This window comes from Ochotona curzoniae, unplaced genomic scaffold, assembly GCF_017591425.1.
Source record: "Ochotona curzoniae isolate NIBS_2020 unplaced genomic scaffold, NIBS_Ocur_1.0 contig_4148, whole genome shotgun sequence".
In the NCBI taxonomy this organism is placed as follows: Eukaryota; Metazoa; Chordata; class Mammalia; order Lagomorpha; family Ochotonidae; genus Ochotona; species Ochotona curzoniae.
Genome location: NW_024466146.1, coordinates 1,985,290 through 2,011,860, shown reverse-complemented (window position 1 = coordinate 2,011,860; position 26,571 = coordinate 1,985,290). Strand labels below are relative to the sequence as shown.

General features: G+C 39.4%; 1 protein-coding gene across 1 annotated transcript; it reads right to left on the bottom strand.

Annotated features, from left to right (window-relative positions):
* Positions 1–1,233: 1,233 nt before the first annotated feature.
* Positions 1,234–26,571, bottom strand: CD28 (CD28 molecule). Its single transcript, XM_040984527.1, has 4 exons — positions 26,388–26,571; positions 9,482–9,838; positions 8,797–8,921; positions 1,234–3,908 (listed from the first exon to the last, which is right to left on the bottom strand). Exons 1-4 carry the CDS (start codon positions 26,440–26,442, stop codon positions 3,780–3,782), a joined length of 666 nt encoding a protein of 221 aa, XP_040840461.1. The 5' UTR covers positions 26,443–26,571; the 3' UTR covers positions 1,234–3,779.

Below are 26,571 nucleotides of genomic sequence, written 5' to 3'. Positions count from 1 at the left end.
TCTGCTGATTACATCCCAAATGGCCACCATGGCCAATATTGAGCTGATACAAAACCAGGAATCAATAGCTTCTTCTGGGTCTCCCATGGTACAGGGTCCCAAGGCCTTGGGCCATCCTCCACTGCTTTCCCAGGTCATAAGCAGGGAGCTGTATCATCAGTGGAGCAACCAGGACACAAACTGGTACCCATATGGGATCCTGGTACTTGCAGATAGATAATTAACCCATTGAGCTATCACACCAGCCCTGACCATTAATTTTTAGGACAACATAAGATTCATCCATCCCAGCAATAAATATTCATTATATACCAAAGACTTTTCTGGACTTTACAGATACAGGGGCAAAAAAAAAGTAAAACAGTTCCTTAGCTTATAGAGCTTAGCCTTCAGTTGGAGAAATAAACAATATCAAATAAATAAGTAAGACATCTGGTGTAGTAGACGGTAAGAGACTATGGAAAAAATAAGCAAAGAAAACAAATGACATGGGAAAAACAAACTAGAATCAACATGTATACTTGAATAAGGACCTGAAGGAGGCGAAGGAGCAAATCAGGAATCTAACTTGGGAAAAACATTTCAAACAGAAGTGTAGAAGCATAAAGATCTTAAGGAAAAGTATATCAAAGATTTTCTGGCCTTGCAGATACCACGGACTCATCTCCAGATTTTAAGAGTCCATGCCACCCACTGTCTTTGATCTGGGATAAAGATTTGTGGCCAAAATATCCTATTTCTAAATCTATCACAAACAACTTCTCTAGCCTCCAGCAGGTAAGTAAATTTAACACTCTGAGACTGGTCTACAAGTCTATGATGGCTCTCATCTGGCATACAAAAGGTTGGGGTCAGGTGGACGCAGAAATGAACATGCTTGGAAACAGCTGTGTGGACTGGTGTCTCCACTAACAAGCCTGTGTATCTGATGGAGCCATGGCTGAAGCAGTCATATCACACATAATGAATGGGCAAGCCCAGCCTGACGTCTCAAAAAGGAAATCCCTTGGTCTGGCTGAAGCCAAGCAAACAAGCAAAAAGTGTGGGTTACTTGAAACGTAATGAATATTCAAGTTGGTTTTTTGAGGGGGGAAAAAGGGGTTTAAACCAGCGATCTATAGAATATATATCACATCTCCTTTAAAGGGAAACATTTCTCCAGATTCTTTCCCAATGTGAAGCACACTTGCTCTAAAATATAACATTAAAGCCCAAATTTAAATAAAAGACACAGTAATTTAGCAATTTTATCACTGAATACACGAAATATAATGTACACTTGGTCTCCTTAACTTGACATGCTCAGCCCAAGACAGTTCAGCTCACAATCAAAAAGTATAGGAATGCCAGTAAGACTGTTAGAATAATAATAGCAGCAAATGACATTGTTTTCTTCATAATTACTATATCTGAAACTGTAAAAGCATTGCTCTAACCACTGTTTTTAAGCCATTTCTTTCTTCACACTAATAGTGAAAATGGACTTCCCTAGATAATATTTCTACTTTGGTCCTGTTCAGAGTGAGTAAGAAAAATCTCAAGTGTGATTCATCTTTAGTAAACCCACTTTTCCAGTTAGAAAAGAAAACCACTTACTACCAAAGATCAAATCTTTCCATTTTTTTTCAAGTTTATTTATTTATTTGATACTGTCCTTTCTAAAAACTCTCCAGCTTTGTCATTTTAAAATACAATCTGATAAGTTAGATAGAAGAACTTGGTATGCCAAGAGCCTAGCAGTAGCACAAGGGCTGCTGTATATTCAGCAGTCCTTTATCTCCCAAGTACTGCTGCATTTGACCTTCTTTGAATTTAATCAAATTCATGAAATGGAAGCCCATTTGAAAATCAACTGAGTACAGCATTTTCTGTTTGAAATAATAAGATTCCAACCCATCTCCTCCTCCCCATGTTTAGAAAAATGTTCTAAGGCTTTTTTTTATATACAAAGAAGTAAGGAGGAAATGCCCTACAATTTGTTATAAGATATTCTAAGAAACAGGAAAATGATGAAAATGAAGAGGTTTTCATACTTTTAGCACCTCATCCCTTCGTAGTGGGTTTAAATGTGCATTACAATCACTTCTTAGATTATTGCCCAGTTTACTTTTTGTGAAAAATTTCTCTATATGGCAATAAGATTCACAGCTAACATTACATGTCAGGCATGAGGCGAAATGCCAGAGATGAGCAAAGCAAAGACAGACTTGGGCTGTGTCCTCACAGAGATTGTAGTCCATGAACAGACATTTGTGATCATTTGCCTCTAGTTTAGTTATAGAAGCACGGTCTTAAACATCAAGTGATTTGCCTGAAGACATTCAACTAGTACCAGGACATGAACATGGTCTACCAGCTTCTAGAACCAAAGCTCCTCAATGCCTGAATAACCAGAGCACTGGATGAACTGTAAAGGTGCAGTAGAGTCTTTCTTCAAGATCCCTTGGCCATGATTCAGTTGACCCAAATCAGAGGCAACAAAATATCCACAGTCCTTCCAGAGTCAGGCCCTGTAGTCTCTTGAGGACTTTGAAGGGTCTCAAAAGACATGCTCCAAAATACTTGTCCGTATCAGTGGCCATACAGCTTTCAGGAACAAACATGGGGTTCTGGAGCTCTGAGTTCCAAGCACGGAACATTCCTGTCAAGGAATTCTCCCCACAGATCCCTCTGCCTAATGCCTAATGTCTTTGGGAACTTCCTCCCAAGGCTGGCCAGCTCCTCAGCACATGCCAAACGTCATGCTGTTTCCTTTTGATCTCTCTACTTCACAGGAAGTTTCTCAGAACTCATTCCTCATGCCCCAGTGAATGTGAACATCTCTTTCACAAGCTTAACACTTTCCTAGTGGACATTCTCTCCACATCCCATTCAAATCTCCACCCACGCAATGAAGAAACCAACTGTGCAAACAGGAAGCACAGACATCACCCTATGACTTGAATGGAATGATCTAGCGAGCAAGTTATCCTTTATAGTATTCAAATATGTTTGCCATAAAGTGACCTTATTTCTTCACACACTCTTATTGATGTGGAAGGATGCATTTATTCTTTGGCAATCATGCCATGAATATGAATGCTGAATTCCCATCTCAGGTGTGAGGAAGGCAAGTTGGTTTGCCTAATGTTACTTTAAAGGGATAATCAGTGGCCAAGATTACTAAACTCAATTAGAGCTCAGCAAAAGCAATGTCTATATCTCTAAACTAATGTGAGATAATGGGGGTAGAAGCACTAAAAATGAACAAAATGGCTCATTTCATGAATGACAGACAGTGTTTTAACAGTTTTAAAATATTTCAGTCTCCCTACCAAGCCCACACTCTAATCTAACCCACCCAAAATACCCACTTAACAGGGGAGGGATAGTCTAGCCCTTCTCCACCTAAAATGTCTTTGACTATTGCATTTTGCTTGACTGAGATGCTCAGGTGCATGAGGCAAGAACTGGACCCAGTCAGCAGCTTGGAAGCAGATTTTAAGGCTAACAGAATCCACTTTTCTTTCTTGATATCAATAAATACATGGTAAGTTTGAATTTGGATCACGGCCCTGCCGCTATGACAGAGCCCACTATGGCAAATTTCCTTGATTTCATTTTAGAGTTTCAGAACGATCTTGCGCCTTGGTCTAGTCACTTAGGAAAAATTGACATTGGTGGCCTAACAGGGACCCACGATGGCCGGCTGAAGATGAGGCAATTCTTTCCTATCCAGAGCAGTGTTGGTGAGCAGGTGAAGGGGTGCCAGCCGGCTGGCTTCTGGATAGGCGTCCGTGTCAGGAGCGATAGGCTGCAAAGTCTCGTGCTGGAGCATAGGGCTGGTAGTGCTTGCGGGTGGGCCCAGGCCTGCGGGGGGTCATGTTCATGTAGTCACTCTGAAGGAGCCTATTCTTCTTACTTGTCATCTGCAAAAGAGGAGGATGTCAGTGTGGAGGGACAGGAGGACCTGCACTGGGAAGAGCGCAGGGAATTTGGAGACAACTCTTCAAAACACCAGCTGTCAGGTGGCTGTGGTACCAGCAAGCACTGAGCCCCTGGGTCTTGGTTAAGATGGATACATGAAGCTTCACCACTGGCCACCCTAAGTTAACTCAAAAAATCCCAAGTAAAGGAAGTATTTTAGAGACACATTTATATGCTAAAGACGAGTTTGAAAACCCTTATCTCCTTGGCGCAATGCACACCCAACGTGTTGTCAGTCCTTTTCTTCTTGAACTCTCTGCAGCACTCCATCCTATTGGTTGCACACTGTTTTGTAACACATTTTTTCTGCCTTCTGAGACATCCTACCTTTTTGGCCGCTCCTTCCCTGCCTCTTTGCAGCTTCATCCCTCCCTAACTGGCCCCAGCTTTTTCTCCTCTACTCATGCTAATTCTGTAGGTAGGTATCTTGTCCACATTTGCAGCTTCAAATATCAACTGTTCACCAGAATTCATATCTCTGAGCTGGATCTCAAAGGAACTATAAGCTTAGTATGTCCAAAAGCAAAATGTAATATTTTCTCCCAAAAATCTGGTTAAAATGTTTCTTAACTCAGTGAATGATACTATCATATGTACACTCTCCAAGCTTCATTTTTGATACTTCCCATATCCTATGCCAGGGGAACATTTGGCAAAGCCTGAGATATCCTGTGTTGTCACCATGAAGATTCTACTGGCATCTAAAGGGAAAAGGCCAGAGATGGCACTCAACATTCTGTAATACACAGGGAGCTCTGCTACAATAAAGAAGCACCTAGTCCAAAAACATGTCATTAATAGAGCCAAGATTGGGAAATCCTGATGTAAAAAGTCTAGTCATCAAAAAATGGAATTATAATTAAATAAAGAATGCAAAATTCATTATGAAGTTTGAATGAGTATCATCAGCCAGGTTGAGTCCTCCTTGCTCAAATCCAATGACCAGTTTGAGTCTGGGTGACCAGTAGGATTGTCTTCCAACCACAGACGGAAGGCCAGGGCAATAAGATGCATCGATTTAAAAGAAAATACAAATTCAGCTTGGATCACTTGGATGCTAACATGGTTACATGGTTACCTACTACAACTAATAAGAAAGGATATCATTACATATGCAAAATAGAGGAAGTAATTCAGATAGAGGGACTCAAAGAAATCAAATTTGTGAATTAAGTTGTCCAGTAAACATGATGGCTATATGAATGAAAAACCATATCCCTCTTGGGAGCAGGGTTGCAGTATGGCAAGAGTGTGGACAAGGAAAGGTTTGCCCCCAGATAAGTTTAGAAGACTGCTCATGATACCTTGAGAAGTATTTTTAGTACTTACTCCAGCCCTGAGGGCTCCTGCACCAAGCTCCCAAGCAATGGTCTTTGCTTCCAGAAATTCCAAAATGCTAGAGCTGGTAGAGGAGATTTGACTCTGAGATTTTTCAGTTTGTGAACAAAAATCATGCAAGACCTGCTGCAATCAGCTGCCAGGCTTACTCTCATGCTATTAGCAGATGATACATTTGGTTTTTATCAATTTAACTCTAAATAGAGCTATAGTAGGGAAATGGCATATGCATGACTTGGGAACACTATAAAGGGCCCTCTGTGCCCATGTGCATCTATCGAAGATAGATAGATAGATAGATAGATAGATAGATAGATAGATAGATAGATAGATAGAGGAAGGGAGTACCCACTTATTTGTCCATGTGACTATCACCTAGTCCACAGCCTTTGTTAAAATACGTAACCAGAAGGGCTTGGCATGGTAGCCTTATTACTAAAGTTCTTGCCTTGCATGTGCCAGGACCCCATATGGGTGCCAGTTCATGTCCCAGATACTCCACTTCCCTTCCAGCTCCTTGCTTGTAGCCTGAGAAAGCAGTAGAAGATGGCTCAAAGCCTCGAGACCCTGCATCTATGTGAGAGATTCGGAAGGCATTCCTGGATCAGTTCAACTCCAGCCATTGCAAACACTTAGGGAGTGAACCAGCAAATGGAAGATCTTTCCCTCTGTATCACCTCCCTTCTGTCAATCTGACTTTCTAATAAAAATAAATAAATCTTTTTTAAAAAAAATGTGTGACCAGAGGGCCACACTTTCATTTTGCCCTTCCCTCTGCTCCAATTTGTTTCCTGGGGGAACAGCAACAACACACAGGGTACATATGAGGCTATCTATCTGAAGACAGTCTTCAAGAATTTACCAAATTTAAAGGCATGTATTACCTGTACAGGCACTATCCACACTCCCTACATTGTGATCTGTAGTAGGAAAGACTGGTTTTAAAGACTCCTTTAGATTTGGGAAGAGAATTGGTTTACCTTTCAACTGAGTGAATGAAGAATTGAGGGACAGTGACAGGTGCTAGGCTAGGGCAAAATCACCAAGAGAGCTCTTTGTTTACTCCAATGTCAACATCAGGTCAAGAACTGAGATAGAATCCACAGCTGCTCCTAGAAACCCACTCAGCCTAGAACAGCCTACAGGAGCTCATCACAGGCTCTCAGGAAGTTCCCAAAAATGGTAACTCAGACCAGGGCACACTGCAGATCTGCCAAAAATAGGAGCCTAGAAAATTACCTCGGAAAGGCTAAACTCTGGGGATCCTTAATGGCCTAGATGCATATGATGCTTGTTGCAGAGCAATATTGAAAGATAAGCCCAGGGCAAAAATGCTGTTTTATGAAATACAGATAAATTTGCATGACCATAGCTTTTGAAAGAGAATATGGAGACCTGGGTTTAAGTTAAACCTTATTGGCCAATATGATGGAATACAAGAAGCCAGAGGTGACATGACACTAAATTCTAAGTCTGTCCAACTCACAGGAAGCCAATGAGGCATGTAAGACCAAATAAATTTTCTCAAAAGAAGGCAAGATGAACCTCACCAGGAATTAGGAGTGGCATCAAAAGAAAATTTGTAGTGTCTACAATATATTTGAGTTGAAAGGAACTGCTTAACACACTGAAAGTAAAGAGTTGCTTTTGTCCTTTTGGGTGCTTTGAGTCACTCAGCAAATTAGTGCCTCATTATAATATCTAACATTCTAATGCATATTCATAATAAGTTTTAAATGATGGGCAGTATCCTTCTGGCAACTGAGGAGTAAAGCAATTCACAAAACTACTTCATACATAGCTGGTAAATTACTTTGACCTAGGTCAACATATCACAAGGAAATACCTCTCCAGGAAGGACACTCCAGGGGCCACTGCTCCTGGCCTTTACGTTAGGAAGTTGAGATTTCCAGTGAGAGGATTGAACAGCAATAACGCCGGCATAAAATCCCTAAAAGTAACTAGGGGACAATCAGAACTAATGATTCTAAAATCATGGGCAAATATCACAGAGGATTTCAGCATTGGGATGAAGACACCGAAACCCAGAAGGATACATCAGATGGATAACATCTGAGGCAGAACTTCAGATTTTTTGTGTGTGTGCTAAAGCACCCTATCAAAATTGGGTAGCCTACAGAAAACAAGCCAGGAAAATCCCCAATATGATATCTCATACATTCATCATATATAAAGAATTTCCAGGGACAAGCGACCACTTTGTTTCCCAACCTTAAAGAAGATACAGATTAGGCCACATCAGCCTGACAAATGTAATCCCCTGGGGCACTGTGAACTTCAGGGAACCTGTGGGGAACAACCTAGAGGCAAGCTCCAGCAAGAGGCCAGCAAGAATTTGCAAGAATCTAAGGATGAATGACAGAACTGTATGATGGAAAATCCAGAGCTGTGTCTTCAGCATCCAGGCTCTAGCCAAGAATATAGCTTCAAACCGTGGTATGACTTTCAGAAATCACTGACCCATTTATGGCTTCATTTAATGTATGAATTATATCTCAAGAAAGAGTGTCAGACTTCAGGCAAACTAAGTTAAATCCTTATTTTGGCCTGTTGGGATTGCCAGTTTGTCAATCCAATAAGCACTTAATATACTTAACATCAAAATGAATGGAAAATATCAAGAGAAATATTCCTTTCCTTGGGAAGCTTGCATTTTTTTTGAAGACTCATATATATGAATCTAGTTTCTGTGGAAAGATATTCAAAGACAGCATGGAATCAATGTATGAAGTTCTGCATCAAGCTGTGCACAAAAGAGGGAAGTCTTCTAAAAGATCTTTGCTTAGAGGCCTTTTCTCAACAATAGATATGGTCATCAAAATATGCCGAAACGTAGGCCAAAAATTCAACATTAAGGAAGATGAAAAAAAGGCATGCCAAGTGTACTGCATGAGCATTTGCAAAAACTGCTAAGCTCCAATTCAGTGGTGAGAGCTCAGAAAAGCTTAGCTCCCATTACAGTTTCATAATGATAATACCATACTTGGTCTCACAGAATTCAACTGCTTCAGAGAAGACAAAAATATGACTCAGATAAACAGACCTAGTTTCTTCTAGATTTGAATACACAATTTTAGTAGCCAAGTCTCTCATGATTTTTTGTCCCTGAACCACAGTTGTTCATTGGATTCAGTTGCCTTGCTTCCTGAGTTGCCTAGATTTTTATGCATGTGTTAAAACTGTATTAGCCACAATTATGAACAAAAAAGAAAGGTAACTGTCCCTGACTTCTCACCTCTTGGTTCATTTAGCTTCTTATTCACTGCCTTCTGAAACAGAATTTATGCCCCGTTTTATCTCAGATAAAGTTGAAAAGGCTGAAAGAGAACCTAACCAAGTCTGGCAGGAATAAAGAAAACAGTCATAATTACATGTAAAACAGAAAACAAACCACCTAGGCAACATTCTTGAGTATGTTCAGAGTGCATGTGTAGTGGGGGACTCACATAAAAGCATTGTTGTTTCTCTTACCCAGCAAGAAAAAAGAATAATTGTGAGCAGCATACTGTAGAAAGCCAGGACTCCACAAACGACCACCAGCACCCAAAAGAACGTTGATGATTCTGAAGATAGGTGAGCTGGGCAAAAATGTTGCTCTGAAATGAAAAAGAATACATCCTAAGAGAAAGGCAGTTAAGTACATTGTCAATTATAGTTTCTTCCTTCTAAACATCAGAGTATGGATGAAATACAAACACACAGTTGGCTGGTAGCAAATGGAAAAGAATCCATTTTTTATTGAAATTGAAATTTTCACTGAAGAGGATCATGAAGCATCAAGAGAAAATTAATTAGAGATGGAACCCATTCTTCTTAAGTCTTAACCCATTAAATGAAGCTCCCTTCTCAGAATAACTGGGCTTGCATTTTATTAACAACCTTTCCATGAACCATTGGAATCAGGAATAACCTTGTCAATGACACGTAACCACAGACTATCTCTTTTTGCCCATTGCCAATGAGGGAAAGTAAAGAGATTCAAACCATAACCTGAAGTTCCTCTAAAATGGAAGAACATTAATTATATATATATATATTTGCTTCCATTAGCATCAGATCCCTTGGGATTTCCCCAACCTCAGCACTAACCACGAACCAGTTTTCAGGGCTGCAATGGTAAACCATGGGGTCACTCTCAGGTAGAGTTGCATGTTACCTTTCACATGGATGATGGTTCCATTACTCTTCTCGTTGTCTATATAAGGAGGAGGATACATGATCACGATTTTGCAGAAGTAAATATCTGTTTGGTTAACGTGCAGATTCTTGAGGAAGAAAGTCACTGTTTCATTGTCCAATTTTCCATCGCAGCTGAACCCCGTAGTGGAATGAAACTGACGTGGATGTGAAAAGTTCCCATTCACTACACAGACTTCCACAGCACTATCTGCTCCCTTATAAAGGGATGCCCGGAACTCCTTCGAAAAGAGGTTGTACGTATACTTGCAGCTGAGGTTGACCTCGTTGTTTTGCACCACGAGCATGGGAGACTGCTTCACCAAAATCTTATTTTCTGCGGGAAGAACCATTTGCTTAGAACAAGAATGGAAGAATAATTTTTTCCTCAAATTGAGAAGTGTTAATTAATCATATGAGAAGATCAACACAGGCTTTCTCCAGGCAGATGAAGACAATGGCACCAAGAGTTTAGTAGTTTACATTTGGTGTTGTTTTCACCTTCCTTTGAGTGGGACATGTTCTCACCTGGAAGGCAGAACGTGGCCTTCTGTTGGCACTGAGTACCACAGCGAGGTGCTCAGGATTGCTAAATCTGAGTTGAGATTCCTAAGATGTCAGTCATGCCTTCAGCCAATTTTCTGACTGTTATATTTGGAAATGCCTTTAATGCTTGGCACATGCATGAACAGATTGGTTTGTAAGTTGTGATACAGGCTTTGGTGAATGCATGAAAATGTTTTTAAACATCTTGACATTCAGTGGTGGCTATTCCAAGAACAGAATGAAAAAGTAAGGGGGGAAAAAGAAACCAGAGGGTTTGCTTTCATTTCATTTCCAAAGCATGTATGGTAAACACCCTTCTCAAGAAATTTGTGTATTTTTCTATTCATCACTATTTGGGAAGTATTGAAGTTAGCAGATCTATTCTAGATTTTGTTATTCATACATTTATAAAGAAGGCATGCCTTGTGTTCTCACTGACTGGCACATGACAATATATTTTGGCTTTTTTTTTTCAAATTACTGTATGAGGGCTAGAAACATTACAAGGCTTATCTAAAGTCACTGTGAACATAACCAGAAGCAAAACCCAAGTTAGCCAGTAGCACTGAAGACACGGATCACTGAAACACCATTCTTCATCACACAAGGATCCACTTTGCCAGAAAGTGACCACTCCTAACTTGGCCCAAGAGAGAAAATCACTATGCATCTTTGAGTCAAATCTCAATGCAAAGTCAAACACTATTGTCTTAGGATGTGTTGATAGTGATCTACCACTGCATTATTAAAATGGCTATTTCAGGCAATACCTTATCTATTTATACTGAAGAGCCAAATAAAATTAGCATCTATACAAACAAACTTTGCAATTTAACCTGCATTTGAATTCATGTGTTCTGATTTTGCTTTATGTAGAAGGAAGCTGAATAGAACTAAACTAAAGATACTTTCTCCTATATACTTACCAATGCTCTCTGTAAATCAAGAAATTTTAAAAGGAAATCTTTGGCCCAGTGTTCCCAATTCCAGAAGTTCTGGTATAGTTGGTTCATACTGCGGATTTTGTTTTTCAATAATAACTTTAATGAGATAATTCACGTATCATGAAATCCACCATTTTGAAGTGCACAATTAGTAGATTCTTAATATATTCATCAAGTTGTGAGTGGATGGCCAATAAATGATCCCAGAAATCCCAGACACTTTATTTCGCATTAAAGATTTATTTGTTTGAAAGACAGAACTACAAAGAGAGAGGAGAAAGAGGCAAATCTTCATCTTGGTACACTTCTCAAAATGCTGCAACAGCCATGGTTGAGCCAGGCTGAAGCCAGGAGCTTCATCTGGGTCTCCCATGTGGGTGACAAGGGCCCAAGCATGTAGGTCATATTCCATTGCTTTTCCTAGGCCACCAGTAGTAAGCTAGATTGGAAGTGGAACAGCCGGGACTCAAACCGGCACCCACATGGGAAGCCTGTGTTATGGAAGGTGACTTAACTCACTGTGACACAACAAAGCATCCTACCTAATACCCTATTTAGAATTTAGCTCTCATTCCTTCCTCCCTTCAGCCTCTGGTAATTACTAATCTACATACTGTTTCTGTGGACTTGCTTGTTTTGCGTATTTTGTGTAATGGGAATCATAAGGGACATGGCCTTTTTCTGTCTGCATTCTTTCAGTTAATGTTTCCAAGGTTCATCTGCAGCATCCCATGGATCAGAACACCATTCCTTTCTGTGACTCAGTAACAGTCATTGCGTGGAACGGCCTCATTTTGTTTTACCATTCTTCATTTTTTGACTACTGTCATATAGCCTCACTACACTGCTGTAAACACTTGAATACATGTTTTCACATGGCCATAATTTGCGATTTCTCTTAGAACAAGATTGGAATTCCCAAATCATATGGTGACAGATGAAATCTAACTTGTTATCCTCAGATACATAGTCATCCACAGGCTTCCCAATCTGAGTTCTTCAAGACAAATACCTCCTTGTCAGCCAGATCATTCAGGTTAGCATGCCAGCACTGGGAGCATTCACCCCCACACTTTGTTTCATTAACTCTGAGGTCCAGAATAGTGCTCCCTTTTCAGGTATCAGAACAATTGCATCCATGTCATGCATTTGCCTCCTGGTCAGCGTCTACATTGTTTCATATGCTTCCATTTCTTTAACTTTCAATTCATGTTTATTCTAGGCCCACAATTTTCTTAAAAGATGTATTTATTTATTTATTTATTTATTTATTTATTTGAAAGAAAGAAAGTAGAAAGATCATTCATCTCTTAGTTCACCCACCTATCAAATGGGCACATTGGCCAGGGCTGGGCTGAACCAGTAACCAGCCACTTCATTTGGGTTCTCTCTTGTCAGGTGGCAAGGACCCAAGCACTTGGGCCATCTTCTGTTTTTTTTAGGCCATCAGCAGGTAGCTAGATTGAAAGTGGTGTGGAACTGATATAGGATGCCAACAATGCAGGCAGCAACTTAAATCCTTGTGCCTCAACACTGGCCCCTATAATGGCCCTAGTTTCTAAGTGTTTGTCTGCAAGGACTATATATTACATTTCTTTAAAATATGTATTTTATTTATTTGAAAGGCAGAGTTAAATGTAGAGATAAATAGAGAGAAAAAAATCTTTCATTCACTGGTTCACCACCCTCAAATGGTCACAATGGCCAGGGCTGGGCCAGCTCCAAAGTCAGGAGCCTGGAATTCCTCCTGAGATGTTCAGGTTGGTGACAGGAGTCCAAAAACTTGGGCCATCTTCAATTACTTCCCCAGACCATTAGAAGTAAGCTGGATCAAAAGTAGAGCATCTGGGACCCAAACCATTAGTTATATGGAAGATCACACTGCACCACAACCCTGGTCCCAAAGCTTAATATAGCACTGAGAATCTAATAGGATCTCAACAAATAATTGCTGAGTGAAAGGTGGTGACTGCTTCATTCTTGTCGCCAGCTAGCTCATTAAATCTTGCTTAGAATTTATGTCTCTGGAAGCAACCGAAATGCCCATCAGCAGAAGATTGGATAAGAAAGCTATGGTTCATCTACTCCATGGAATACTACTCAGCGATTTAAAAAAATAAAATGCAGTTCTTCGTGGCTACATGGGCCCAACTGGAAACCATAATGCTAAGGGAAATAAGCCAAACCCAAAAGTTAGATACCACATGTTTGCCTTAATTTAAGATGAAATGATGTCAGTATGAAAAATACTACCTGTAAAATGTAAAAAAAAAAAAAAAAATTAACATATTGGTTACTCAATACTATGTCCACTAATTCCATGATGTTGTGGATTGTTGCAGATGTTATGTTGGGGCTTTTGATTGGTCGGGATGACACTCTGCCGACTCTACCTTCAGACCTGAGATGGTCTCCACATGAAGCCGTTGAACTTATCTGGACAATAAGATGCTGGACTCTATGCTTGGTATGTATATGCTTGCAGTGAAGAAACCTCAGCTGAACTTGAACTGTGGCAATGCAACAAGGTGGAAGAATCCACCATGCGGGGAGGGGAAATCCAGTGCCTAAAAAACAGTGTCACATAATGCAATGTAATAAAAAAAATTTTTTTAAAAAACAGGAAAAAAAATTTATGTCTCAACAACTTTACATTCATTTTTCATTCACTGAACAAATACTCTAGAAATAATGAAAAGTAAGCATGTAAAGAATCAAAAAGTTCCTGGAGCCAACACTGTGGCATAGCAAATAAAGCCATCACAAGTGATGCCTGTTTCTCTTATGGGAACCAGTTCAAGCCCTGGCTGCTCGACTTCCAATCCAGCTCCCTTCTAATGGCTTGGGAAAAGCAACAAAAGATGACTTAAATTCTTAATCCCCTTTACCTAGATCCAGAGGAGACCCCTAATTACTGGCTTAGAATCAGCCCAGCTCCAGCTAATGTGACCATTTGAGGAGTGAATCAGTAGATGAAAGATCTGTCTCTTTGTCTCTGTCTCTCTCATTCTCTCTTTCTCTCTCTTTCTTTCTCCCTCCAACTTTATGTGTGTGTGTCCTTTCTCTGTAATTCTGCCTTTCAAATAAAATAATTTTTAAGAGAGAATCAAAAAGTTCAACATGTCCTGAAATAAAAAATGATCTTCATATGAAAATTCAAGTTCTTTTTTTGTTTTGCTTGACCATTGTTTTTTAAGCCAGTACTGACGGGCTGAGCAATCAACCCAACAGAAAATAACAGAACCAACCCCTCTTTTCAGGCAGCTTTGGATCTTTCCTGCAGGTGACAGAGACTCACTGAAGAATTTTAAGCAGATAAGTGATGTATACAACTTTGCATGTTAGCAAAAACGTGGAAGATAAATTTGAAGGCTACCAGAGTGAAAGCATGGAGACCATTTAGAATATAGTCTTAGGAAGACGTGGTAATGGACTGAAAGAAAATTTGACACAATTGGATAAAGCTAAGAAATATTTCCAAGTTAAAATTTGCAAAAACAGCATTGATTTAAAGAAGAGTGAAGCAGCAGGATGGAGGACGTTAGCAAGGACTTTCCCCAGGCCAAGAGGACCCACCAGTAAATGAATGTATTCCTTTTGCCTGCATCTTCTTCATTTGTCTCTTCTTCATTGCATTACCAAACTAGACCAATCAGCATCCAGCAGAAGTTCAGACACCTGAAATAGGTTGAAGACATTCTTCCAGCTGGAGGGATCATGACAAAGAACACACAAATGACTTCAAAAGTTGCTAGGACCAAGTGGGCTCCTGGAGCTTATTTCCATGTTTGCTGCGTTTCTATGATTTTTAATGTTATTTTTGTTATTGTTGTTGTTGGAAACACAGATTTACAGGAAGAAGGAGAAACAGAAAGATCTTCCATCGGCTGGTTCACTCCCTAAACGACCACAACAGCTAGAGCTGCTCCAATCCAAGCCAGGAGGCAGGAACTTGCTCCAGGTCTCCCACACGGGTACTGAATTTCAAGGCTTTGGCTCACCCTGCCCTGATTTCCCAGGCCACATCAGGGAGCTGGATGGGAAATAAAAAAGCCAGAATATGAACAAGGGCCCAGCTGGGATGCCGGTACATCCAAGATGAGAATTTAGCCACAGAGCCATCATGCAGGGCTCCATATTTGCTACTTTTCAGAAAGGAAGAACACTGGTCTTTCTCTCTTGAAATGATTTGTCCATCACAAGACATGATACAGTGAAATATCTGAAAGTCAGTGTTTCCTCCGTCACAGAGACTCTAAATTCAAATCTGCTACCCAACCATTATTACTTTCTTATTAGAACTTTCTCTGGGGAAGCAAACTGAAATCCCATTATCTAGCCTTGCTGTTACACATTCCATATTCTTAGTTGATAGTATATCTACCAATTGAGCAAGGGAAGGATAAATATTTCATGATTCTTTGTGCTAAGACTATATTGGAGAAAAAGATTTGAAACCTATGTATGCTATGGCTTTTTGCAAAGTGGGTGCTCCCTCTCTGCTTGTTTTCCTCTCTTCTATGTCCACACAGATAAATTTTCATTAGCTGACTCTTGGGCAGGGGAGGGGCAGGCTTTAGAGTGCTGTTCATGAGGTAGTTGCATAGGATACCCACATTCCACATCACAGTGCCTTGAGTGGAATTCCACCTCTGCTTCTAATCCAATTTCCTGCTAAAGTGCCTAAGAGGGAAAGATAATGGCCCAGGGCCTTGAGGTTCCTTAAACCTATATGGTAGACCCAGATGATGCGCCTATCTTTGACCTGGCTCAGCCGGAATGAGCTTGCAAATGGAAGGATTTTCTCTTTCTCTCTATGCCTTTCCTTCTTTCTCTCTATGCCTTTCCTTCTTTCTCTCTCTCTCTCTTCCTCAATCTCTTGTTCTTTCTCATTCTGCCTTTCAAATACACAAATAAATAAGTAACTTTTTAGGTAGCGTATATACTATGCTTGAAATTATTTGCTTTCTTTGCCAGCATGTGGCTAACAGCCTCCTAGTTTGAGATTCAAGTTGAGTTCAGGGTTGGTTAACATAACTTCTTGATTTTCAGTATTTTGTATCTTTATAAAACTTAGCCTATCTTGATTTATATCAATAATTTGGGGAAGTTTTAGCGAGGAATTATTTCATAGAACCTCAAAGTATATATCTGCTTTGGAGAGACACCAAATGAAAAAAACACTTCCTTTGGTGGCAGAAAAATGCAGCCAGTAATTCTAAGTAATATTGAATACATGTGATTATTATAACTTCCAGTAGATGCAATGATTCCTCTTCTTTTCTGTTAAAATTAAGCATTGTGAAAATGCACACCCTTTATTCCATGGGATTGGCATAATGTCATGGGTAAGCAGAATATCCAATGACACTTGGCTTTAAAGTGTATTTTAACTCTCTGTGTTTGGGGGAAAATATAAAAAATAATTTAAAGACATATTGTAAAATTTAAGGATATATTTAGATTCAGAAGAAACTAGAGAAATATATTCAGCCTCTCTTCTGGTTGATGTTATTTTGATTTCTAGTCCACTCAAGGAATGAAGAGCATCCTTCTAGTCTGTTATAATGTTAACAAACCTACACCACTCCCTGGAATACTTTATCTGCCTCCTTGTGAGTGGCTAAGGAAGACATTCCTTGGTCAAACCTGCTGGATTTAAACAGAATCTTCATCAACCCATTCATGTATTTGCTTATGTGCCACAAGATTGCCTTGACTGACATTTCTCTAACTAAATTGACAAGTTGTTTTGATGATGAATTTAGTGCTTTGCTTTTCAAAGCCTTTCCTAGCAGCTAAACCAGCTAAAGGTGTGGAGACAGGAAGCAGTAACCTCAAACCTCTTTCCCTCATGAGTCCTGTTTGACAACAGGCAACATGAAGAGTAAAATCAGAGGTGAGAAGGCCCTTATCTGCTGCAAAGTAGTGAGAGTTGAAAGATTTCCCACAGATAATCTGAACCTTATGACAGAGCTGACTTCTGGAAGATTGAAAGTTGCCTGTACTTCCATGAGAATGAGATGAGGTGGGGTATACATAGCTTGTTTACCAAAAAAAAAAAAAAAAAAAGAAAAGAAAAAGAAAGAAAAAGAAAGAAAGAGGAGGAGAAGAACAGGAGAAGAACAGAGGGGTTCTTTTTACCTATTGTAAATGGGTTAATTATTATATTTAGGTCAACACTTCCCACAGGTTGAGTGGATAACCACTTCTCAGGTGTGGCTAAGCATCAAAGAACCATGACTTTAAAAGGACCCTCCCCAAAAGCTCAGTTGATGGCTAGGTTTCCAAAGATGGAGTCTAAAGTACAAGATGGTAAACATGTTGTCTTAAATTCATTTCTGTGACCTACATTCAGAGAGCTATAATATGCATTGTTCTGCTTTATTTCATCTGAACTCCATACCAACCTGTGAAGTAAACAGGCAGGGGCAGTCATCTTTTTGGCCATTTTACAGATGGAGAAATGAGGTCAAAGAGGTCTGTGAGTTGCCCACAGTTTCGGAACAAGTGACTCTGGAAACCTAATCTCACGTCTCACGATGTCTCACCTATTGTTCTTTTAGCTCTGCCTTGTTGCGTCAAAATTTCAACATGATTTCAGGGCTTCATTATATAGATCATTCACCTGGGTTGAGAGGACAGTACCAGTCATCTGACGTGAGCAGTAGAGTAAATGGAATGCGAAAAGGAACAACTCAAGACAAATTACACTGTCTACCACTTTGTTGGAATGAAATTTGGAGATGAATTAAGCTAATCTCTCATTTTATGTAACAAGTGAATAAAGACACAAGCAGCCAATGACTTTTTAAACAAAGTCACGCAATGTTCAAGTTAAGATACAATTCATTTAGGCATGGAGAAGTGATGCTTAAATCATGGATGAATAAAAAAAAACAACGTTTTCTTTTAAGATTGAATTGACACTAGATTCATATTTAGAAAAAGTGTATTTCCAAACTTTCTTGGCAACCCGTGAACACGCTATAGGAGCCTGTCCCATTATCCTCGGTTTTACTTTCTGTAGTTTCAGTTACAGTTGATTGTGATCCAAAAGAGCCTAATGGAAAATTCCAGAAGTAAATCATTCATAAGTTTTAAATGACTAGTTATACGTGACAAAACCTCATACTGCTCCACTCCAGGACATCCATGCCATATGCATTTCCCACCAATATTTGTTCAAATCAACTGTCATGATACTACAAGGTTTGCATTCAATTAACCCTTACTGTATTTTACCATAGCCCCAAAACACAAGAGTAGTGATGCTGGAAAGGAAGCATGCCAAAGAGTAGCTATAAAGTGTTTCCTTTAAATGAAAAAGAAAAAGTTCTTGACTAAATAAGGAAAGAGGAGTCGTTTGCTGAGGTTGCTAAGATCTACAGTAAGAATTAATCTATTTAGCAAATTGTAAAAGAGAAAGAACTCGATACTGGTTTTGCTCTCCTACCTCAAACTGGAAAAGCTATGCCCTCCATATCTAATAAATATTTGATTAAGATGAGAAAGACATTGTTGTACACCATCTGCAAGCATCCACTACTGTGATCTTAGAACATAACCCCCTAGATTAAGAGAGTCAAAACATTTTGCTTAGGATTTCAAAGACTTCCTTAAGGTCACAAATGGATCCCAGATAAGGTCTACAGACCAGCAGGGTCACAAAGAACATCTGTTATCAAGTACTCCCAATCCACTAGAAATAATCATCTCATCTTCATCAATCTTGCTCGCCCAAGAGTACAAAACATACGAAATCACATTTTTTTAAATCTGAATCTCAGCAGAAAAATCCTCAACTTCAAGCTTTTGTGGGTTACGTTGTTTGTCATGTTGACATTTGTAGGATGCTCTCTTTCCTTTCCCATGTCACAGCACCAGGGAGAAATAACACGGACACAGAGACTGCTAAATCAGAGTGTAGGGTAAGGAGCACTTGAGGTTACAGTCTGCATTAGAGAGCTAAAGAAGGAAAGAGACACCCTACCTGTTTAATTAGTAATGCTACTTTTTCTTTCTTTTTTTTTTTTTTTTTACTTTTTCTTTCAAAGTGTTTAAGAACTTTACTGCATTCCTGGTATTCCCATCTCAGATTCTTTTGAAGATGAAAAATCAGGTTGAAAGAGCCTAACCATGACCATGTTGCTTGCTTTTTAAAAATTATGATTGAACAGAATTTAAGATGCTTGGTAGGAAGGAACAAAAATGAAAGCTTTCTGTTTCCAACAGTCTTGTCCTGTGATGTTTGTGAGTATGTTGTGAAGGTAACGCTGGTGTCCCAGCCCAGAAAGAACACCCCACTCCTGACCACAATGCTGGTTAAGTTACTGTAACTTTCCTCTGAGTACATTTCCTGTTCAGGCCCGGGATACCCTCAACATGTGGCCCCCTGACCAATTGTTCCTTTTCAAGTTCTGCAAGGGGCAGAACTTTCAAGACAAACAGTGCTACTTGGAGGAAAGGGAGATTGAGCATTCTGTTACTCTGGTGACTCTAGTTGGTGGCTTGGCTGTATGTAGACATGGGAAAGAAGAATACAAATCTTGCTGTAGGGGGTCCCTTAAAAAAAGTTCATGAAAAATGAATATTATTTTTAAAAGTATCAATTTAAAAATCACTGTGACTCCACATAAACTTATCTTTTAATCCCACTTTTCCAAGAACTTTTTAAAGTCCCCAGTAACATCGTTCACATTCCTCATTGGGCTAGTAGAGAAATAAAAACGAAACTATTCATGAGCCATCACACTTTGAATGGCCCCAGATTCTCTCAGAAATTAATGTTAAAGTGAAGAAAAGAATAATACAGGTCACAGTTTCTAAATAACTTTATCGTCATTTCATTTGTCTTTCTGGTTACTTGTCTAGAAACTCCATTTTCATCAGGAATGCAAATATATATAAAGAATGCCTCTCAAAAGGGGTGGGAGTTGTGTGACTGTGACATATACATGCACAAGTATGTTGTCTCATTCAGATGCCAAGAGAAATCAAATGACACTTTCATCATCGGACAATAGTAGGAGGGTTTCTTGGCAAAGGTGTGAAGATAGCAAACCACAGGCACCAGCGCTGGAACCCGTGGCTTGTGGTGGCAGAGCTATGACCACTTTAGGGTCTTAGTGGTGAAGGGACAGGAAGCTAGCAGAACCAGAGAAGAGAGAGTTGTGTAGTGAAGAGCACATGGTAGAAGCATGACTTCTGTCTAGAAACAGGCCAGGCAACTAATACTGTCCAAGACCATGTGTGTCACACCTACCAGGGACATCGAGGACAGGACTCCTTTTTCACAGAAAGTATGATGTTAAAATACAAGGAGGCTTTCAAAGCAGGACAAAAATGAGTACAAGTAACAGAATTCAGGAGCCTGGATAATAAATTTCCCAAACAAGTAGCTTTGGGGCAGTACAAGTTTAAGTAATACATTTAACCTTGATCTCTGCTCTTACACAAGTGGCCACTGGTGTGAAGGATGCTTGCCCTTGCCCTTTTAGAGAAGTGTCACGCTACATTCAACCTAACAAAGAGGAACTCGAGCGGTTTCCTAACAGAAAGTCCCGTCTGAGCAATGACATCTAAGACGTTAGTTTCTGAGAGAGAAATGTTATCACAAGGATCAGTGAGAACTTTCTAAAAAGAACTTTGGATATGTCAGAGAAGCATTCTTTGGTATTCTCATTTCTCCTCTGACAAACTCTTTCTGTCATTCATTCAGCAAAAGAACAATGGCACTTAATGTGCTTGGCTCCTGAAAGATGGAAAGTTACACAAGAGATGCTTCATCTTGGGCAAAAGCCTAAGTCAGGTGCATTGTCCTTTTCCTATAAGCTGCTTATAGGAAACGATACAATTTGTTGATCACAAATTGAAAGATGTCTGAGTTTCTTTTCATCTCTGTACATCTGGGGTTGCACTCAATAATTCTCTGGATGCTTCTGCTTATAATTGCTTTCTATAAAATTAGTTTATGTGGATACAGTATTATTTACCATGTCCTGATTTTAAAAAAAATAACTTCCCAGAAAGATTTCACAATTCTCATCTTTTTTTAAAGCTCAAAGTGGATTTTTTATTTATTACAGAATCTGGAATAGTGTCTTACACATAGCAAGTTTTAATAGATACCAGCTGAATGAGCAAATGAAGAAGGATCTGTGTTAGCAAAGCACAGCAGCAAGGAGCAGTAACAGGAACCTGCTAACACCCCCTTTCGGTGCCCTAAGGCCTTCCTGATGAAGGGAAACACCCTCCTCACGGATGCCCATCCTCACCCACTGTCAGATGGAGTCAGTGCATCAGGAATGGAACCCAGTTGATATTACACTATGTACTCTCATTACTGTGAGTGTTCAGGATCAAGGACAGACATCAGATCACATGGCACCTGCAAACGCAATTCACCGACTGCCAGGAATCCCTAAGTCATGACAACCGGCTATCTTCTCGGTAAGTAAGAACAATAATAATACAAATAATAGTAATTCAGACACCTATGTTCTCAATTAGGAAGTTTGTCTGGACATGTCAGCAATTTGGATTGCTTTGTGGTTTAAATGCTGCAGAAAGCAGCTCATGAATATTTCAGGGACCAACATGCACTGTGAGTGAGTAATTCTGAATGACACCAGCAGGAACCATTAACCCTAGATAAAGCAGTTGATAAGAGAAAAGGATGACATAAATAGTGATGCAGAGATAAAGGAGCAGCTCAGAGTTATGTAAGAAATTCTCCACCACGTGGCAGGCTGTCTGCCAACCAGGAAGACACCCAGCAAGCATCAACTGCGTGGTGACACACAGACTAAATTAGCACTAAAGTACTGACGCTAAAAAAAAAAAGTCCCCAAACCCTCTTTTTATGGAACCTGTACCTACTGATGAGGGAACTGTTAAGCCTTCACTTCCACCCCAGCACACCTCTCTTTCTGTGCTCAGACCATCGCAATGAGAGTAACCAGAAAGTTAGACACTTGCTTTGCAACCACTTCTCCATGGGCCTGCGCTACCTCCACTCCAGGGTTAATTCTCATGTAATGGTTCTCAGCCTGAAAACTCTGGATGTGTCTTTTGGTGCTAAAACTATGCTATTGATGAAAAATAGTCTAAGAAACCACCTTAAAAGAGATGCAGAGAACTTCACACAGCTTGGAAAGCAGGAGGCCCCTCCAGTGGCACACAAAGCCAGGCAGCTGTCACTTTTCCCACTGTTTAGCACAAGCATCTGCTGCGCAGGAGACTCCCTCTGTAGACAAACTTCTCAAAGAAAACAATAAACCAATCTACCAAGATGGAGAGGAGGTAAAATATTGTTTCATCCTTTATCATGACCTGCTGCGAAACAGCCACGCTTTGCAGGACTGCTTGCCGTCTGGTGTTAAGATCAGACTCGAAGGGATTCTATATCCTCACCGATGTCTGTACTCATCACTAAAGAGCTCTTGTTTTAGAGATGACAAACCGCAAACAGAATTTTCTTCTGGGATATTGGTGACATTAAAAAAAAGTCATTTTGCGAATGTCAGCACACTGCATGCAGGAAGTACTTGGAGGAAGATAGCCACATAAGATAAAAGCCCCAGAGTAATCATTCGGCATTTCTCCACTGATGAGAAAAAGCGACCATGGAGGAGGAGGGTGCCCATGGCCAAAAGAAGGGAGGCAGCAAGAGTGCCTCTCCACCGACAGCACAGATTTAAATGAGAACACTTTGGAGTGATGGCCACAGATTCATTTCTATCTCTAATCTATTGGTAGCAATGATTCATTGTACTTCCTGGAATTGGTATATTGCTATTAGTGTCACAGCATTTGCTGTAAAATCTGCTGGACGGTGGCTTTGAAAAAACAATTTTTTATTTAGAGCCTACAAGTTCATTACATCTGTGTAAGAACATATACATGTATGCTATTGACACATATATCTTAGGGCATGTGGAGTAAAACAAAATCGTAAGCAATGTCTATATTTTTAAAACATCTATCAAAATGACTCGAAATAGTAAAACAGCCAGTTGAGATGTTAACAGCCAGAAACCCTAGTGGCAGAGCATTGGAAGGCACATAAACACTTTCTACAGTTTGCACTAAATTTCGACATCCATCTTCTCTCCTTGCTGGCCCAAGCCCAGCCCCAGAACAACACTTAACTGGCAAAGTAGATTACTGCTCTCTGTGTATATACAACTACCACAGAGGAGTCCTTTGCTGAAGACTGAAATAAATATGATGTTTCTAATTGCTTTACTCTGCCGATGACTTTTTATTAAATACTCATCATTTTTCTGCCTGCTGTGCCGCTCGCAGAAGTGCTCAGGAGACACAACACTAATAAAATCAATTGTGCCCAAAGTGACTATCTTGACAGTCTACTTACCAACATTTGGAAGGAAATGAAAAAAAAAATGCTTGTATTTCTGAATTATTTTCTTTGTACTAGATCATTTTCTTGCTGAAAAAAAAAAAATAGCCAACACAGACAAAAGCTATGCATAGGATGAAAACCATGTGTTACATGAACACTCCTGTTTGATCAGCCACAAATTGATTCCCTTTCAAGGTTCTACAATTCTGCTGGAACCCAAGCAAGTCCTCTCTGTCACTCTCAGTTGATCCTGTTAAAAACACATGGTGTTCACAAATAATTTTGTCCAAATTAAGGTTCACTCACTCTTCCTAAATTGTGTCTCTTTAATAGAGTCATAAAGAACTTTTACAGCATCACCCAAATCCTGAAGTATCATGCTAGGCTTCATATAACATTTCTTTCAAGCTGTGTTGTGAACCCATAAATTAAAAGCACTAAATTCATGGAAATCGGAACGATTCTTCATACATATTCAGACATAACAAACACATCTCAGCCTGGGCACAGTAGTTGTTAATCACAAATCAAAGGATTTCAGTTCCTTTATCTATAATTTCTTCAAGGAAAGTGAATACAAACAGAACAATCAGTAGCACATGGAGGGCTTTGCACTATCTGAATAGATTGGGTGTGTTTGTGCGCTATAATTATTTTCCTTCTCAGAAGTTTTCTTACTAGAAAAGGCATTTCTTGTTGTTTATTTAATTTGTAGGAAAGGGAACGATATGGAGAAAATTGTGTGTGTGTGTGTGTGTGTCTCCAATGCCTGCAACAGTCATCCCATGTTGAATGGTAGGAACCAACCAATTTGACCCATCATCTGCTGCTTCTCAGAGTGCACAGAACAGGAGCTGTGGTTGGGAGCAGCGCTGGGAGCAGCGCTGGGACTCGAACCCAGGAACACTGATACAGGATATCATAAACACTCTATTAGATGCCTGCCTCCCGGAAGAGGCAATTCCAAAGTATCTCAGTGCCTGCTCCCTTCCTAGCTTATAGGCAATAGAATGGTCACTTCACATCTAGTCCTAAAACCTGTTAGGAAAGGGAACTGGCGTTTAAAAAGCTAATGTTTCTCAAAGTAAAAAGCAAATGTCCTGCCTGGCTCAATGCTACAATTCCTTATGAACTGTGTCCCTTTTAATAGACTAAAGGAAAAATATAAAACTTTGAGTCTTATACAAGAAATCTTCAAAAAAGAGTGAATGAATTGATGGCAGATGATTATCCACAAAACACCAGAAAAGCATTTTGTTAGAATTGCCAATTTAAAACTGTGTAGCCAGTGTGAAGTTTCCCTCTAGAGTATAATAAATTAAGAAATTTTAAATATGCTTTAAAATGAAATTTAAGGATCCCTAAAATAAAGTTTATAGACCTTCTTAAAATAAATTTTAATGTGTTTCTAAAATGTATTCATTAACTCCAAATGCTTGGCTCCAGATCCTGCAGCATATCTTGTCATCACCTCAGGTCTTTGACTTATCAGCACTCTAACTATATGCATATTTAAATTCAATGGCACATCAGAAAGTAAAATAAATGGATATAATGTGAGGGTGATTCAGAAACTTTGTGGAAAACTGAATTAGCAATATTTATTTGGGTGCAAAGTAATGTTGAAAGGCATGCATGATTTGCTTATAATGCATTTCTCATGAATTCTTTGAAGACCCTTGACTGCATGGGTTTCCACAAAAGTACCAAAATAATCATCTTTTAATTTAATTTTCCCATGAACTTTTTGAAGTGCCGACATAGGTATAGCTATTGTACCACATCGGGAAGTTACACTGTCTGGAATATTTGTACATGATTCAAAGAACAAAAGCAAAAATCCTAGACTCTGTACAGCACCCCAAAGACAGAATCTTGACAGTGCTGGTTCGTTAACATGTCTTTCAAGCAAAAATAACTGTCCTTATCTAAACATGTTGTGATCCCTATCAATCCAAGGCTTGAGCCAAGTGAAACTTGGCTCTGAGAACAAGTTGACCAAATGTCTGATTCCTACCACCAAAGGAACAGGCTCCTTTTGTTAGGAATTGTACTTTCTGGAAATGATGTAATCTTGGATTTCTTTATGTCCATGAACTTACAAGCTACATCACATTAGGTGAAACAGCATGACAGGAGCACAGATTCTGGAGTTAGCAGCCGTATGCCGTTGGGATCCTGCCTCTGATAACTGATAGCTGCACATCCTTGAGCAAAATATTTAATTTCCTTGCCTTCCCAATCCCTTTATCTATAATGGGGTTTGAGGTACTGTGTAATTCCTCCTTGCGAAAACTTAATACAGCTCAAAACAAGTGCTCCAAAAGTGTTAAATGTATCATCATTGGGAATTTTAAAGTTTTTAACCCAAGACAACAGATTTCAGCCAATAGTAGATGAAAATTAATTTTTTAGCATTTATATTTTTCTAGCTTCTGTACAGACACCAGCATTCTTTGGAGACCTACTCAATTAAGGTAGACATCAGTTACAATTAACATTAATAACACTAGCCAAGCACTTAGTGAGCTAAGCATTTCATATGGATTATTTTATTTTGTCTTTGTAATGACATCAAGGTGAAACTATCATTCTCATTTTAAAGATTTTTTTTAAAAACAAAAATAAGTCCTAAGTTTTAAAGAGTTGGAATACTCACCTAAGTTGAGCTAGGAAGAATTGAATTTATATTATAAATCTACACAGCCTAAATTCAGAGCTTTCAGAACCAACCTACTCAGAACCAGCTTCTTAAATTAAAAGAAAAAAGCAATATATAACTCAAAAATCCTAGGGCAATGTCAACTAGTAGCTAAATATATCTTCCTGCTTTCCAACTATTCTCTATCAAAATACTGTACTATAGTTGAGAATCAATGAGTGTCTAAATAACAAGCTATCATATTAGAGCAGAACCACAATTCCTATGTCCACATTTCATACACTGTCTGAAATGTAAAGTAAAACACATTGATCACAAGACTGCAAAAGAAAAACTTAGAGGAGAAGAAAAATCTGAATTGTTTTACCTGTTCCTTGAATTGAGGGGAAGAAGTTAAAAGCCAAGAGCAACCTGACAATCATCGTCCTAATGGTGGACCGCGGCTCCAGAACCTCCTTCCCAAGGAACCCTGAGTGTGAGGTGAACTGAAGATGCGCCAGACAGCCACGGCCTGAGAATCTCGGTCATCCAAGGCCACTGTCAACCTACTT